Source organism: Coturnix japonica, chromosome 13 (genome assembly GCF_054131305.1).
Source record: "Coturnix japonica strain WE chromosome 13, WE-NBRP24, whole genome shotgun sequence".
Classification (NCBI taxonomy): Eukaryota; Metazoa; Chordata; class Aves; order Galliformes; family Phasianidae; genus Coturnix; species Coturnix japonica.
The window spans coordinates 10,781,376-10,797,642 of record NC_140675.1 but is presented as its reverse complement, the minus strand read 5'-3'; the positions used below and the strand labels follow the sequence as shown (position 1 = coordinate 10,797,642).

Here is a 16,267-nt window from a genome sequence, read left to right as displayed (position 1 = left end):
AAGTTTGATGTGTACGTTCCTTCCAGAGAAAAAAGGAAAAGTAAATTCTGCACAGAATAGCCCTGGGCTTCTCTTTATGAAATGTGTGCTTCTGCGTAAGTGGGCTGATGGTGAATTGGAAGCATTTCATTGCTGCTGATGGCAAAGTGATGCTTCATACTTGGATGGAGATTCTCGAGCTCTGTCAGTCCTCTGCTTCTCCGAGTCAGCATGGTTTGGTAGATGAAAGCCAAGAGGAAAGAAAAGATGTTTAAACAAGGAAGAAATAATAGTAATTCTTAGCACAAAGGTTAAAGTACACTTGTATTTCTCCAGTGCATTTCCATATCACTAGCATCCTATGCATTTACTTTGTGCATCTCCTTTCTCAGAACTCCTAGGGTTATCCTGTTGCTGCAGAATCCTTATGTGGTATTTCTTCAGACATCTGATGGTGTTGATATTGGGGTGAACCTCAGACCAAGAACATTCTGCCTGATTTCTGGCTGCCTGTGTGGCACAAAGTATTACTAGTAGCTACCATTGCATCTTCAAACTGTTACACTTGCAGTGTCTGTTCTGTGTGTGGGTAAGGCTGGGGCTCATGGAGTTATCATGGTGGGTCTTCCCCTCTTGATAGAAGGAAGTTGGGTCAGCAGGTGCCGTGTTCCCTGCTCCTGTGATGGAACGTGGTGTTCCTCTGGCTGTGGTGAGGAAGGGCTGTTTGCGGAGGAGATTTGCTCGGTACCTTGCTGTGCTGTGTAAGCAAAGAGTCCTTCTATCAATTCATACAGGAACTAACCCTGCCTTTTTAAAGGTCATTTCTGTCTCAGTCAGCTTTTAAAGTTCAAGAGGAAATAAACTGCTTAGAGTTGGCATTTTTCAAGTCAAGTGTCAACTTTCCAAGCCCCCAAGCCAGGGGATGTGGAGGAAGGAGAGATTAATAAGGGAGCTGCTTGCTTGTTACAGTGATTGTGCGGAAACCTTCCCTTTTTTCTTTCTTCTTTATGGGGCTTTGGAATGAAATGGAACATTGTTGAAATATCTCACTTTCTCCTTTTCACTTTGCAATGCAAAAGTATCCAAAGCTCTTTAGAAGTGCTTCTTTTCCACTGACAGCAAGAGGAGAGTTTGTCAGCTCTGGTGAAGTAGGACACAAGAAACGTTTTATGACAATGCCAATACCTGAAAGCTCTTTTAACCACAGAATCTTATTATCCGGTGAGAATAAAATGCACTTTCGGAAAGTAGCTGAGGTCTCCAAGCAGGTGTTTGCCCTTAACTGCATTGACGCCTTTGCCCATGCAGGGGATGGGGGATCAATAAGGAAATAAACAGGACGAATAAGCTTTATTAACCAGGTAGGGCAAGGCAGCAGGGGAGATGATAACAGAAGGCAGGTGGCAAGCGAAGGGTGTGCTGAGCATGGGCAATGTGCTGGCTGCCAAAGTGCCTGCACTGAATGTGGGCCATGGAGGTCCTGGTGCTGTGGATTGCAGTGTTAAGATCCCATGCAGATCTCTTCCTGCTTTGGGCACAGCTGGGGGCTGCTGTGCAGGGTGGGAGCAGAACACGTTGCCATTCCAATGGCTGACAAAACCTCAACACAAGTATATTCCAGTAGAATAGACAGAGGTACAGCCCTAATTCTTTGGTACAAGGAGATACTGGCTATACTTGATTATTGTTCCTAATGGGAAGCTTGTGGCAGCACAGACTGGTGGACTGCTTGCTGCCATAGCTGAGAGCTGTGAGAAAAGACATCTTATTTTTTTTTTTTTTTTCCAGCTACTAATATATAGTTTGGAAATTGAATATGACTCATGTATGAGAGAGATGAGATGACTGGATACTCACCCAAGAAAATTCAATAAAAAAAGCGCACCAGAGTAAAATTTGAGCTAGATGAGATCTGCTGGTGTGCATTCAGAGTAAGCAGCCCCTTCCCACCTCCCTTCCCCACATTGGCAATCAGAGCTGAGATCAGCCTGAACCAACGCCAAGAGCTTTGGAGAAGTCAAATAAAAGAGCAAATGAAGAGTGATACTTCTCATATTTTTCCTCAGTTCAAAGCTTAAGGATTTCTTGAGGCAAAGGTGATATCTTTTTGCAGCTAATAGCCCGTGATGAATTTCTGTCCGTTAATTTGTTTAGCTCTCCTATTGAAAGAGGCAGTGAACAATAGCTCCTGGTTCACCTCCTGCCACTCATGATTTTGCAGACTCATGATTGTTTTCATTCTTTGCAGACAGCTGTAGCAGACTTTGGTGCAACTGAATATCTGATTTTCTGCGTCAAATCAGTTTTTCATAGTTGTGGGAAGCAGGGCTGTGTATTGTCTTACAGGGACATGAGAGCTTGGGCAGTAGAGATTTACTGGGACTGGTCATTCAGTGGAGAGGGGAGGAATGATGTCAGGATGGTGAAGTGAGTATTAAAAGGCTTCTTCCTCCACATCCCAGGAGAGAGAAATAAGGGCATTGAGGCAACCACAGTGCTCCAAAACATCCCCTGAGCACTTCCCAAGGAACAAGGCAGCCTGGCACCCAGCAGTGTTGGTACAAGCTGAGTCTAAGGCTGCTGTGTGAGCTCAGTGGTGATGTGTGGCTTGGAAAGGAGGAGATGAGTTCTGCTGCCTTTGAGTACAGCCGCAGTGCTCCAGGTGCTGTACTGTGAGCTGTGGCAAACCCTGTGGCTGGCGTGTGGACTGCTTATGTCAGAACTGTGCTATTCCAAACAGAGTGAGCTACCAATGGACTTGTTCACGTCTGAACGCTCAGAGAAGATCTGTTTGCTATTTTAACAGCTAGGATTAGTGAAGGGCAGTCAGCTAAAGACACATAAGCCAAGAGGTGCCAATATTGTGTATGTCTTACACATGCTGAAGCTGTAAGACATAGCGATGAGTGCCTGCGATGTCTTAGAGGTCAGCTGAGTCACATAAGTGATGCTCCTGTGTTCTTTAATTGATAACTGTTGTTTTATGAGGGAGACAAAGCCAAAGTAATCTGGTTGCAGTGTCTTTAAATATATTTCCCTGTAGCAGCTTCACCCCCCAAAATACCAAATCTGACCTTTGTGCTTGTCTAGTGATTTTGAAACATGGAGCAGCCACATAAGGACTATTCACTTGTCCACCTGACTGGTTACTGTATAAAGTATTCATTGCAAAGAGGCTGCATAGCGTGTAGCATTGTTTTATTAAACATTTAAAAATATTGATGCAGGAGAACTGATGTAACTGAGCTCTAAATTTAGTCTTTTTGACGCTTCTTTCCACAGTGACGGCTTTATTCCTGTTGCCTTATATTGGCGTGAAGGTTCTTTGAGTTAATTTGGGGGGAAGGAAATTAGAGGGAAGATGTCTCTGTGCTGTGCAGATAAGATGAAACAGTGTCAGCAGTTTCATGGAAGATTCATGTAGGGCTTCTCTGGGTGGCAGTGGGGAAAAGCCATGGAAAGCTTTAGGATTAAGAATAGCAGGATGTGCTGAGTCAGTGGGAGACACCATCAGGGCTGCAAGGTGGAGCTCTCAGGAGATATCAGAGTTGGTTGCATGGCACGTCTTTGTTTAGCTTCCTGTGCATGTGGTTCCTGATCTGCTTGGCAGGGGTGGTGGGTTGCACTGACTGAATATATGAATATTTGTGATGTTTTGTTATTTTTTTAGGAAAGCCCTGTTACATCAGATGTGAACCAAGGAGAAAACATTACCTTATTCTTGGGATCCCGTTCTGGAATGTTTAGAACTTGTCCTTTAGAAGCAGTTATTAGAAAAAAACCAGGATTTTGTATGTTATGAATAACTGCTGTTGACTTCAGATGCAGTGTAGGTGCCTTTCACCAGCCCAAAGTTAGGAGTGACCTAAGGACCAAGCCCTGAGGACTACCACTGACAAGTCCATGGCACCAGATAGGAGCTCTGGCATAGGGGAGGACAGGAATCATTTCTAGGGGGGAAACTTCCAGTTGCCTTAATGTGAGATCATTCTCTTCAAGCAATTTCTGTTCTTCATCAGTCTTCCAAATTCTGCGACAAATGAGGCAGAGGCCCTGCAGAAAGGAGACGCAGTTTGCACTGAGTTCTGGTTTGTTGGGAGAGCGTGGCAGAACATATCCACCCAGGGACACGGTGGCTCTTGTTCTGAGTCATGATTACAGGTCATGTTATTTGGGCATAGGACTTTTAAGACCTTTGCAATCTTAATACGCATCCAGTGTACCTTTAATAATTGCCAGGTCTTTTCTAATGCTCTACTTAAGTGTAGCTTATATCATGCTAGGCTGCTTTGATGCAAGCTGAGTCAAAGTGGGTGGGAGGCAGACAGGAGATAAAGCTACATTGGTGTGTGTGGGAAGGAAAGGCCAAGAGCAGTGATGTGTTGGAGCCGTTGTTAGGGGCAGCTGAATGGCTTCTTTGCCTTTCCTTTCCTTTTATCTGCACTTATGTCCCATGGGTATGTGCCAGGGGTAATTCTTAATTCTCTAGGTTTATTTGTTGTCAACAAGTGTCCATTACGAATTCTCTCGTGAGTTCCCAGTGAAAGCCTGGACAGGTTTTCACTGCCAAAAGCTGCTAAAAGGCTGAGCCACAGCTTGGAATTCTAATGAAGCCTAAGCTGGGGTCCAGCACAGGGTTGCTCTGCAAGAAATATTGCCTTCTGTGAGTTCACTCAGGTATTCTGAAATTCATGTGCACAAAAAATAGTGTGTCTGAACAGTAATATACTCTGCTCGTTTCACTGTGGAGTACGGTAATGCACACTGGAAATGAGCTCTCATTGGAAAAGGTCATTGGAAACATCTGTAGAAGCTTCCCAAAGCTGTAGTGAGTCATGAGTGTGAGGTCTCGCTTGTTATATTGCAATGGAGAGTTTAATGTTTTGTTTTTCTCATCTAAATACTTTGATCCTCTTTATTTATTAAGATAAGCTATTATCTAACTGTCAAGAGCCTGGAATTTCAGCGTTTTTGTTTGCTGACAAGTTTGCTCAGCACAACCGTTCTCCATCTCACTTCATTTCCCTGCTTCAAGCAAATTGCCCTTCTTTCACTTCTCTCTATTAATCCTTTTCCTTTCTCCTTTGCAGCTCTCATGCTGCCTGTTCCCAAATGACTCTTCTCTCACAGGAAGGGCTGGTTTGGCTGTAGAGCAGCAACCAGAAGTACTGGTAGTCACTCTTGCTGTCTGTGCCATGTTTCTGCTCTTCATGCCCAGGCTGTAGAGTCAAGCCCACAGCTTGCTGGGATGGAGGATCCTCCCCAGATTAGAACATTCATGGGGAAACCTTTACAGCACACACAGTACTGAACTGGATGGAGCAGATAACTGTGCTGCACACCCACCTCACTTGTGCAAGAAATCTGAATCCTTCAGGCACTTACAACTGGGGGTGAGCAGGGCTGGTGGGGAAGCACAGGGACCAATGCATTGGTTGAGTAGGGAGGGGGAAGCAGGAAAAGACTGGTACAAAAACTGTGAGAAGTTTTCTTTGATCATATTTAGGCATGGATGCGAGCTCATCCAGCCCACAAATGATTATAGATTGGTAACTGATGGGGCCAACTGCATTATTCATTATGGTTCGAATTGAAATGAAATCATGGAGGGCAATTTTCTGTCTCACTCTTCAAGGTCAGATGAGAGTATTTATTATTCCCTCTCTGTTTATCTGTGAATGCAAATTGAATTTGGTGATTCAAATTGATGAAATGTTAGAAATATAAAACTCATCAGAGCTGGCAGGAAGAGAAATTACTGGGTAAAGCTGGCCAGTGACTTCACCATCCCATGTACAGGCCTCTCCTTTGATTAGTAATTATTTCAATCTTTGGGTTTTCTCATCCCCTGTTTTGTTTCAGTTGTTGTGATTTTTGTTTTCAAAGAAAAAAGTGCAGTAGCACTTCAAAGCATGTAGAATCTGAATTAGATGATGTAAATAAAGCCAGCTGCAGAGAGGAAGCTTGGATCCTGGCTGGAGAAAAGGATCTTTCAATATTCTTCCTTGGTGCTTTTGTTTTTCCTCTCTCCCCAGCGGTTTCCTTTCTCCAGTAGTTTTCTGCCTTGCATTCCTTGTTTTCCAGGTCTGCTCTGGCTGTTCCCAGCAAGATATTACGGTCTGTTGGGGAAGGGAGTGGATGCTGCTGTTGTTTGGTGCTTGGCCTATTGCCTATGGGCTGACCTTCAGCTCCAGCTGGACTTGCCATGAGAGCAAATAGTAGTACCTGCAGAAGGATCAAATGAGCTCAGCTCTCCCATTGAAGTAATAAGAATGGAGCTGTTCTACTCGCTGTAGTTCAAACAGTTCAGTGAATCTTGGCTCGCTTGGCTGTATCAGCCTGTTGTCGTAAGGCGTTGTTGCAGCATGTTCCCAGTTCTCTGCAGTGAACTTCTGAAACTGGTAAGGTGGGGATTATTCTTATCTCAGAGTAGGAGTGGAAAATCCTTATCAGTGAATGCTCTTTAAAAACAGGCAGTCTGTAATTGCCAAATGCCGTATACAAAATCATGATCCAGAGATGGATGATACGCACGACGTGCTAATAGTTGTAGAGAACTGTTGGTTTTCTAGCTTCTGCTTTAATTGCTTCCACATCATTAAGAGTACTCGGTATGTATTCCTCTACCAGACACTGCAAACAGAAGAGTAAGTTTGGGTCAGGATGCAAATGTTGATTCATAACATGAGCAGTGAGTATTCCGATGTAGCAAAAGCCCTTAATAGATCTGTGTACGTAAGCTGCTATAAATCACTTTGTCTGTTTAGCTATCGCTTTGTTCCTGTAGCCTGTTCTACAGAAGATGGCAACATTATCAAGTTACTAAGCACCCAACAGGCAGCGTGGGTTCAGTGGTTTTTAAATATCAGTAAAAGCTGTATTTACCAAATGAATGTCATTAATAGAAGCTTTTGCCTTCTGAACACTTGAGGTTTAGAGGCTTGGAAAAAGGACAGTAATGCCCCTAGTTATCTCACCCTTGAAAGATTTTAGTTTCAGAAATCAATGGTGGATGTATTTGGCAAACTATTCATTTTTCAGCTTAAGATCAAAACAAGCCAGAGAAGTCTCTCATTCATTGTTAAATTAAGGCATTGCTTTCATTCTTGTCTTGGTGGTGGATGTAGAAAGAGTGTTTATTAGCATGACAGTAAATCCCACGCTGAGGGCTTGATTAAATCCTCCCAAGGTGAGGTTGTGCTGTGGCAGCAGAGCTGTGGGGATGCTGTGCTGTGTGTGCCCACCTGGATGGGGAGGGAGGGGGCCCTGGTGTGTCCTCTGAGTCAATCCGACCTCCTGACAGTCCATTAAAGCGATCATGCTGCCGCCAGGACATAAAATTGGTCTGTAGCATCACTTTGAAGGGACTGAACTTCTGAGCCTGATATTTATGCTGCTGGTTGGGGAGTAAAATTAAATACCGCCTCAGTGATAAAACGTGCTGTCAGTGTACCAATAAAGCTCCCGACATCTGCCTGCTCCTCACTCATTTCATTTCTCCTAGCAAGTGAAATAATTCTTCGTGTTGTTCCCTCATTGTAATTACAGTCTGGCGCAGGACTTGCAGGTAGAGCAGCAACGTGACGTAGGAGCTGCTTATCTTTGAGTGATTTTTGATTCATGGAAGCCCAATGAGGGTGAGATTAAGCATAAAGATCTCTGAGAAGGCACAAAGTAGGAGCCAAGAGAAAGTTTGCAGGCGTTTGCTGAAGGCTTGGAAAAAAATCCTACCAGAAACAAAGCTGTTTTCCTACTGACCGTGTGGATTCTGTTCCCTGTAGTATTTTCTGTAGCAGTATTTCATATGGCTCTTTCTTAATGTTTTCCCTTTTTACCTGCCTTACATTTGTTAATTGGCAGCTCCATTCTGCAGCAGTCCTCATCTTTTCAGTAACATCATTTAATCGATCGATTCTGCCCTTTTTAATGTAAGATGAAAAGCTTTTTGTTTTGCCAGACCCTCACCTTTTATTTCCCATATTCTATGTAAGTGTGAGTTGTTTGCCCATGTGTGCCACATACCTCTGGCTCTCTACCACTGTAGGAGAGGCAGAAGCTGTGGGGGGAGGTTGGTGCTGTGCCTTCACATTGGTTTTGGAAACTTGAGGAGAGCTGGAATGAAAAATAACATTTTTATTCCATCCCTCTGTTTCTCAGTTGCTGGTGCGGTGAATGTCTGTGTGCTGTCTATAAACGCGTGGGCATAGAGAGAAGGATGCGAGTTGTCAGGCCTCAGATATTGGTACAAAGCAATCTCCCTTCCTCTTCTTTTGCCTCATTAGCTTGTGCGCCGAGCTTTTTATTTAGTTCTGAGTGGTGATGCTGATAGCTGCACTGTGGCTGTTACACATGTGCAGCAGCACTGTCGTTGTTTTCCACCTGTGCTTCTCTGCTGTTCTTCCTATCCATGCTCCAATCCCCCCACTATATTCACTTCGGAGCCATCCTCTTCTCTTGCTCTTGTCCTTGCTAGGTGCATGGGGCCGTGCTCTTCCTCAGCTGCAGTGTGACCAGGCGCTGTTTCTCTTCCAGCCATCCCTGTGCTGCTGCAAATAGATGTCTGCTTTTCCTCTCAGGCTGACAGACAGACAGAGAGCTTGTGGCATCCCCTCTGCTTCCTGTTATTTTCTGAGTGCCTGCATGGTGGTGAGTTGGTTACTGAAAGGATGGAGCGGTTCAAGTTATGTTCCACGTGTCATTGGGGCCGGGGGAAGCTAAGAGCTGCTTTTGTAATGTTTTCTTTTGAGGCGAATTATTAAAATGTATCTTACAGCTTCAGTACTCACTGTCTGCTGTCATTGTTCTCAGTCTTTCAAAGAACATTCTGGAAAAGGAAGTTTTATCATTAAGATTACATTAAAGTGGATTACAGAAGGGAAAAGCAAAATATGAAGAGTCTCAAGAGCTTGGAACAGAACGATGTTGGCATCTCATTCACTAGGATGTGGAGCAGGGAACATTAACAGGCTGATAAACAGAAATGACTTTTTTCTCCTTACGGCTTAGAAGGTTTACTTTGAACTGGCAGAGGTTTTTAAAAATTGCCATTTCTCCACGTTTACATTGAATGGAGAACTTTGAGCTTATTTTCCATCTTTCTAAACGTTTGGTTTGAACAAGCATTTGCTTTCAAAAAGCCATAGGTGTCACTGGTGTGGAAGAGAAGTGCCCACGTCTGCCTGCAATGGTACTTGCTGCTGCTGGGTACCTGCATTCAGATCCTGCCTTGTGTCACTAAGGAATAGAACTTTCTTTTTGGGTTATTATTATTTTTTTTCCCAATAGAGATGGTTTTTGTCGTATTTGGTGCAATTTCTGGAAGGATTATCAGTCTGTCCCAAGAGAGGAAGAAAGGATCTCAATAATTTGCTTTGGCATGGTGTGAAGAGTAGTAAGGAAGCTGAATTTCACACTTCTCATCTTAAGGAAACCTGTGGTAGCAGAATCAATTCAGAGACTTTAAGTATTGTCACTGCTTTCAGACATCTCTGGCATTTAAATTCTGTCTACATGAACATCGCATTTAGCTCAGTCTGAAATATAAACAGAAGATGGTGTTCTTTCCGAGTGCCATGGCACAGCTGAGGAAATTGCCCATTTGTTTCCCTTTGCTTAACTTTCCCCATGTATTTAAGCAATTCTTTTCCAAGCCAGTTAGAGAGAAACATCACTGAACGCCTGAGCTATCCACGAGGTCTGAATTTCAAACATTATTTGCTATTTCAAGAAGGAAACCCATCGTGTCTCATTTTTCTGTCCAAATGTCAGCATGATGTGAACCCATCAGTTTGCTCAGCATTTATAGGAAGTATACTAGGAGATGGTAACTTTAACTGCTGTGTGTTACTGCCTAAGCTGCTTGTATGTGCTTGTAACGTTTGGCATCTTAATTCTACCACATAGTTTTATCTGATATGCACAATACAAGGTCTCAATCTGTTTGTCAGCTTTAGATACTGACTTCTTAGAATCTTCTAAATATAGATTGATTCTATAGAATATGTCAGCAGTTAATTATCTCTGTTAGCCTGAGGAATTCTTGCACTGTTGAACAAGAACAAGGCTGGTCCACAAAACTGAACTTGAGGTGTCTGCTGAGTTGTGATGGATAAGGAGCATCCAGTGCAAGGTTGCTGTTGCCTCACGTTCCATCACTGTAGATAATGTCTGTGGGCACAGATTCCCTTTTTAATTGACCAATTAAAACAGAACCAAAGATGTAATGGTATCCTGCTAATTAAATTATCCATTTTCAAATGCAGATTTAGCGCTGTTAAACTTTCCCACCAGAATACAACGAGGAAGAGTCGATTTCACAGTCCTTGGTTGTTAAATTGGTTTCTGACTGGCTCCAGATTGAACTGGAGTCTTTCACATTTTCCTTATTCACCCAGTGTTTTAATATACACGTTTGTCTTCAAGGAGAGGAATCTTGAGGTTGCAGAATAGCTGCTTTGGGGATTTTAGTGAATTCCTACATAAATTTCCCTGGTACAATTCAATGACCCGGCAGTGCAGAATGTACTTAATTTAAACTGAGAGTCGTTTAAGGCAGTGTTCTTTTTGAGATTTATCTAAGCAGTGCCTTAAAATGATGGGGAGCCAAGCTCTTCTGGTTTAATTGAGAGTCATGTCCACACTGCAAACTGAGTGTTAACTGACTTAGAAGACATTTATCTTTCAACATAGGTTGCTGGAAAGAGCAAATGCAGGTGGTGGCTATAATTGCATGATGAATATTATCTTTCTCTCAAAGCGGATCATACTAAACTTCCATTTTGCTTTTACTTTGTTAGGAGAAGGGAAAAAAAGAAAAGGAAAAGATGCAGTAGGAACCAGGATCTTGTTTGTTGAAGATGAGCTGTCTTCTCAAACTGATTTTGAAATAGATACGCATTCAATTGAATGCCTTGTATATGTGAGGTTCCAGTAACCTCTTATGCTGAACAAGAAGGCTGACACTGGCATGGTTCTGTCCTGTCTTCTTCTGAGAAAACCTGGTAGGGAGGCTGCAGCCACTCATGATTCCAGCTGTGCTGCTGCGTGGTGCTTTTCTGTGGTCTTTCTGGTCTCTGATTAAGAGGCAGTGCTCAGGATTTCACAAGCCTTTGTTATCTTCCCTAGTGCCCGAATACTGGAGAAGGCCCGGCAGCAGCTGCAGGAGGAAATTCTACAGGTCCAGAGCCAGCTCTTGGATGAGAAGAAGAAGCGTGAGCAGCACGAGGCCCTGGTCAGACGGCTGCAGAAACGTGTGCTGCTGCTCACCAAGGTGAGGGTCCCAGTGATGTCAGTAGAAGTGTGTCCTTATTCTTTACTCCAGGTATTTCTTCTGTGTTCACTCCAGTACTGCTAAGTTACTCTGGGGGCTCTGCGTGGCAGATGCTGTAAAAGTGATGTGAAACTTGTCTTCAAGGGCTGCAATGGGATAAAGGTACGAGTGTGTTGTAAGGCTTTGTTAGTGTGCTTCTCCATCTGGGCTCCTGCTCTGTTGGCAATCTGTGGCTTAGTCTCAGGCATGACATTTGTGCGAGGGCAGGGAATTGAATCATGTTGTCTCCAGAGTGTTTCGAGCCACCGAGGGGAATTTATAAAGGCTTTCGCTGCCTCACCTCCTTTCCTAAAGAGAACGAAATGACTGCACCTTGTCAACTGTTCCTGTGGAAAAACAATTTACAGAGTAAGAGAGTCGCCTTCCTCTAAGGCTGAAAGTCTGTTCAGATATAATGGCAGGCACTAGACCAGTAAATTGAAAATACGTTTTAAGATTCTTTCTATAGGATATTTCAAAAACTCTGCATTATCCTATATCAAGTGTGCTTCCCTGATGAAATTCTATACAATAATTTCTGAGTCTGGAGAGCATTGAAAAACCTTATATTAAATTGCGAGGGAGCTCTTTCCCCAAAGGGAATAATAATTCTTTCTACTAAGAATGATATGGACTTCACTTTCAATAACATTCCTTACAAAACTTCACTCATCTAAAGCAATCTGCCTGATATCATCAAACTGCTCACGTAGGTAAGCTTATGTGTGTGCATAAGGTCAGACTGGAGAAGTTGGGGTGAGAGAAGAAGCCAGACACGTCGTCATGCACGGGGAGGAAGGTGCTGCTGTGGGAGTGTCTGAGCAAGCAGAAAAAGAGCTCGTCTGTTGGTAGTGCTTTAGGCTTTAATTTTCAGTGTCGAGTAAAGCTTTTTGCTTGGTTTTATTTGCTCTGCACTCAGTTCTGTTTAACTCTGTGTTGGTGTTGAGCCAAGGGATCTGTGGTGGATGCTTAGCAGGACCTCAAGGAGCAGGAAGCAACTGTTTGACAGGAGGATGTTTTTTCACCACTTCTGACTGCAGAATTTGGTGCCATGAGGAGTCTTGTAAGCGAGGACAGCAATTATTGCCTTTGCATCAAGGCAGCATTGCAGTCAGGGTGGTTGGGCAAAAGCTGCTTAGAAAAAGGCATTTCATCTCAGCAGCAGCCGGTCCTCCGTGTTGTTCTGGTTTGATACTGGTGTGGCTGGTTGTGACGCAGGTGAATGCTGAGCCTGATAAAAAGCCTTTACAGCCTTCTCAGCTGTGCAGCATGGCACTGGGCTCCTCAGCTCTAAAGGGAGTTTCTCAGGTGGCTTCTGAACTATTCCCTTTGATAACTGGAAATAAGTTAACAGCGGAAATCTGTTTTCTCAATGAATATGAAATAACTTTGCTATCACTACTTTAATTACTGGACCAAAAACACGATAGTACTTTGTCACATAATGGATTGGACTCTAATATAGTACAATAGAGCCCTGAATTTGTTTGTTGTTCCCTTCACCTCAGAAATAGAGGAAAAGTTGGAAATGTCCTTGATCAGATCACAGCAAATAAACTCGTACTTTGTCAGTGAAAGTTTTCAGTATGCTGAGTGATTCCTCCACTGCCCTGCTTTAAAGGAATAAAGACTTTGCTGTTCTCTGAAAATTTATATTCCATCCAGGGAATGCTAGGAGTCCTTTGTGAAGGAGTACGTGCATTCTGGTACTTGGGCAATCTCCTCCTGGCACTGCTTCTCCCACTGGTTGCTCTCTCATGCAAAATCAGAAGGAGGAATTTCATTTAATTAAAAAAAGCATGATATTGTGATTTCAAATGAGATTGGGCAAATATACTGCCTGTTAAAAAGAATTATTTTACATTGAAAGCATATCACCTAGAATGGTATTTAATCATCTAATTAGTGGCATCAGTAGTATAGTGTGCTTCCGTCTATGTAAATTGAGAATGGAAAAGATGAGCTCTCTCTATTGAGTCTTTGTCTTGTTAAATAGGACTGTGAAAATCTAATTTGGGAGAGGCTATTATATATATGATTGAATCACCACTGCTTCTGATACTGTGGGTTTGCATTTGTGTATGTTTGACCCTCTGGTAGGGCAGTGAGTGTGCTCCTGTATTCCGAGCAAATAAGGATTGAAAGACTTCAGACACGTTTAACGGTGCAAGTTTCATCCAGTAACAGCTATCTGTTCTCTGGGATCAAATTGTAACCTGGAAGTCTCAGGTCTTGAATACGTTTTAAAAGATCAATAGAAAATGATAAGCTGTTCTTCATTTGATAACAGCAGTACCTAATATTTTAGTTATAAACATTCTCTCTTCAGATGACATTTGCTTTGCCGATCTGATTCCTTCTCAGATTTTATGGCTATTGAATTTTGTCTCGAGATTCAAGCAATATTTTCTGACTTTCGTGGATTGCCTGTCTTGTTCAGTCTGCTTCATTTTCTACTTGCCACAGACTCTGTTTTACTTGGTTGCTCTTATATTCTCATTTCGGCACACTGAACTTCTCCCTCCATTGCTTGCTTCCTTGCCTCATTTGCTTCTTTTGGGCTTTCTTGACCTTACTCGGACATTTCCACTTGGTTTACTGTTTGGAATAGGCACAGTTGTCAATCTAGGGTACTTCTATGAGGCTTTACATCTCTTCCCTGACTGTCTCAAAGAACAGTGTTCTCCAGCCTTTGACATAGTTGTTTGGTGATCTAACCCGATTAATTCCATCTCTGACAGCGGAGTGGGGCAGGACGTGCATCCTGGTTATTACTATTGACAAACTGCTGTTTAGAGCGTTTGTTGATCACTTTCTCATGTGTATCTTGTAGATCGAGGCGGTACTTGAAGCTTTCTGATAGATGTGTTTGCAGTGAGATGAGAGTCTTGGCTTGGACACCTGGGAGATTTACAGATGCTGATGGCTTGAAGGCATTTCCCAGAGTGTCAGTCTGCTCGCTTAGGGTAATGAGAAAGAAATTAATGTTTGAAGGGATGTTTTCACTCGCTCTGTTAGACGTCCACCTGGCTGGATCTGCTGTCTGTTGTGCTGTCTTTGCTTTGGTTTCTCTCACTTTTAGAGAAATCTTTTATCTTGGCTTTATTACACAATGTCTGCCCAACACAGCGGTAGTGGGAGATCTGTGAAGTGCCGGGGAAGGACCAGATCTATCCCTGTCCTTTTTTCCTGTTTGATCTATGGCTGTATTGGCTTTGTGTATTGTGTTTACCCACAGCTCTGTATGTGATTTGAGCTTGTATTTCTCTTTTCAGGGAGCTTTCCGCTCAACTCGTGATCTGTCTGGTGTAAGCTATTAAAAGTAATCAATGTTGCTATTGAATGACTAAAATTTGAATCTCTTGGGTAGTTTCCTGTGACATGGAGCAATCCTGAAATGAAAAACCCCTTCAGAAGATCCTTATCCTGGGGTCAAGCAGCTCATTGAGCCTGTATTTAATGAGCACAAAGCTCTGGTGTGTTTGTTCCCAGAGGGCAGCTTTCAGGGGCACAAACAGACCACGTGGAGCAGAAGGGAAGTTGGAGAAAAGCAGTGAGCTTGTGAGTAGTTTTTTGAGCCTTCAACCCAATCGTGTGATCTGATAGGAAATCTGTTTCAGTTGAGCCATAATTCAGGCCATCCCCATAAAAGCTGGAGATTAGATAAGTATTGATGAACTGACTCCAGCTGACTGTTCACACCACATGTTCCTGGAGATATCTTTGCAGGAGTCAGTGTGATCTGACTCCCAGAGCTGAGAATGGCAGAGATGCATCAGAAATGGGACTAAGTAATTAAACTGTTCATTAAGCACGGCAGATGCAGAGTTCACGACTTGATTTGCCATCTGCTTTGTTTTGTAATCAGTAAAGATTTAAATGAATGCTGTCAGTTTCTCTGTCATATTGGGCCCCACGTTGTGGTTTTTAGGAGGAGGTCAGTGATCTGAAAGCGCAAGGAAAGATCTGAAAGTTCAGGAGGTTTGGAGCAGGAGATGAATTAACCCTTTCTCTGGGATATGCATTGATCTTTAAATGTTGCACCTGGTAGCAATGAAGTGAGGCAAGCAGAAGCCTTGCAGCAGCCTTCATTTGGGCTCTGCACTCATGGCACACGGGTGGGCTCAGGGCTGCACCCTGTGCTGCAGGCAATACCAAATGCCTTCCCTGGCCGATAGGATATGATGCCTCTTCAACCTACATCATGACCCCACGTGCATCATTTAAGCAGTTCCATTATTGATGCATCCCCAGCTGTGCTGCCAGCCTCCACATGATCCCTGTCTGCTGTCAGCCTGGCCCATGCCAATCCTCTGCTCACCTTGTCTCTCCTTCTCTTGGCTTTTATAAAGCCATGGAAGCTGTCTTCCTTTTTAATGCCTGCAAAGAAATACATTCCAAAGCAATCCCACTGCTCCCTCATCTGTGGCTCTGCAAGGCAAGTTTTGTTGGGGCGAGGTAATACCTCTTAGGTCATCTTGCATACCTTAAGAAGGGAGGAGACAAGACAGGCCTTGTGTTTGCAAGGGACTCAACAGCCCTTTAGATTGAGAACCGTACCCTCTAATTTCAGTTTAATTATATTAATCACTTAAATAGTTTCTGAAAAAAAGGGCGATTGGTTGTTATGGGGTGGGAATGATAGCAAGGGGAAATAGGATCATTAGCTGCTGTGGGATGGGAAAGAGAGAGGTAATTGCCATCTGCAGAGTAAGAGGGGTCTGAATGGGGTCTCTGCTGAACTGTAATTTTTACTATCCAGTGTCATCTTGAATTTTAATTGAGGCTGCTCTTCTGTAGGATTCTTTCTTCTTTTTTATCCTTAGAGTGAAGGCTAACAGGCCAGATGTAGCAGAGGCTTTCATGAAGAATCTCCTCTCCTGTTAGATGGAGCCATTTGCCTTTGTGCTCATGGTTTATACAGGAGTGTCTGGAGCTGTGTTATGAGGCGTGCAGTTCTGTGGTGACAGTGAGATTCAG

At 43.3% G+C, this 16,267-nt stretch overlaps 1 protein-coding gene across 3 annotated transcripts in view; it reads left to right on the top strand.

Annotated features, from left to right (window-relative positions):
* MAD1L1 (mitotic arrest deficient 1 like 1) overlaps positions 1–16,267 on the top strand; it is a 307,536-nt gene that overhangs the window by 74,862 nt on the left and 216,407 nt on the right. For 2 of the 3 annotated variants that reach the window (XM_015876929.3, XM_015876934.3), the window contains exon 11: positions 11,104–11,248. In XM_015876929.3, coding sequence (XP_015732415.2) covers positions 11,104–11,248 — 145 coding nt within the window. Of the gene's footprint in view, positions 1–8,136; positions 8,315–11,103; positions 11,249–16,267 lie in introns of those variants that run through there. The other variant, XM_085514631.1, reaches the window with a different exon arrangement.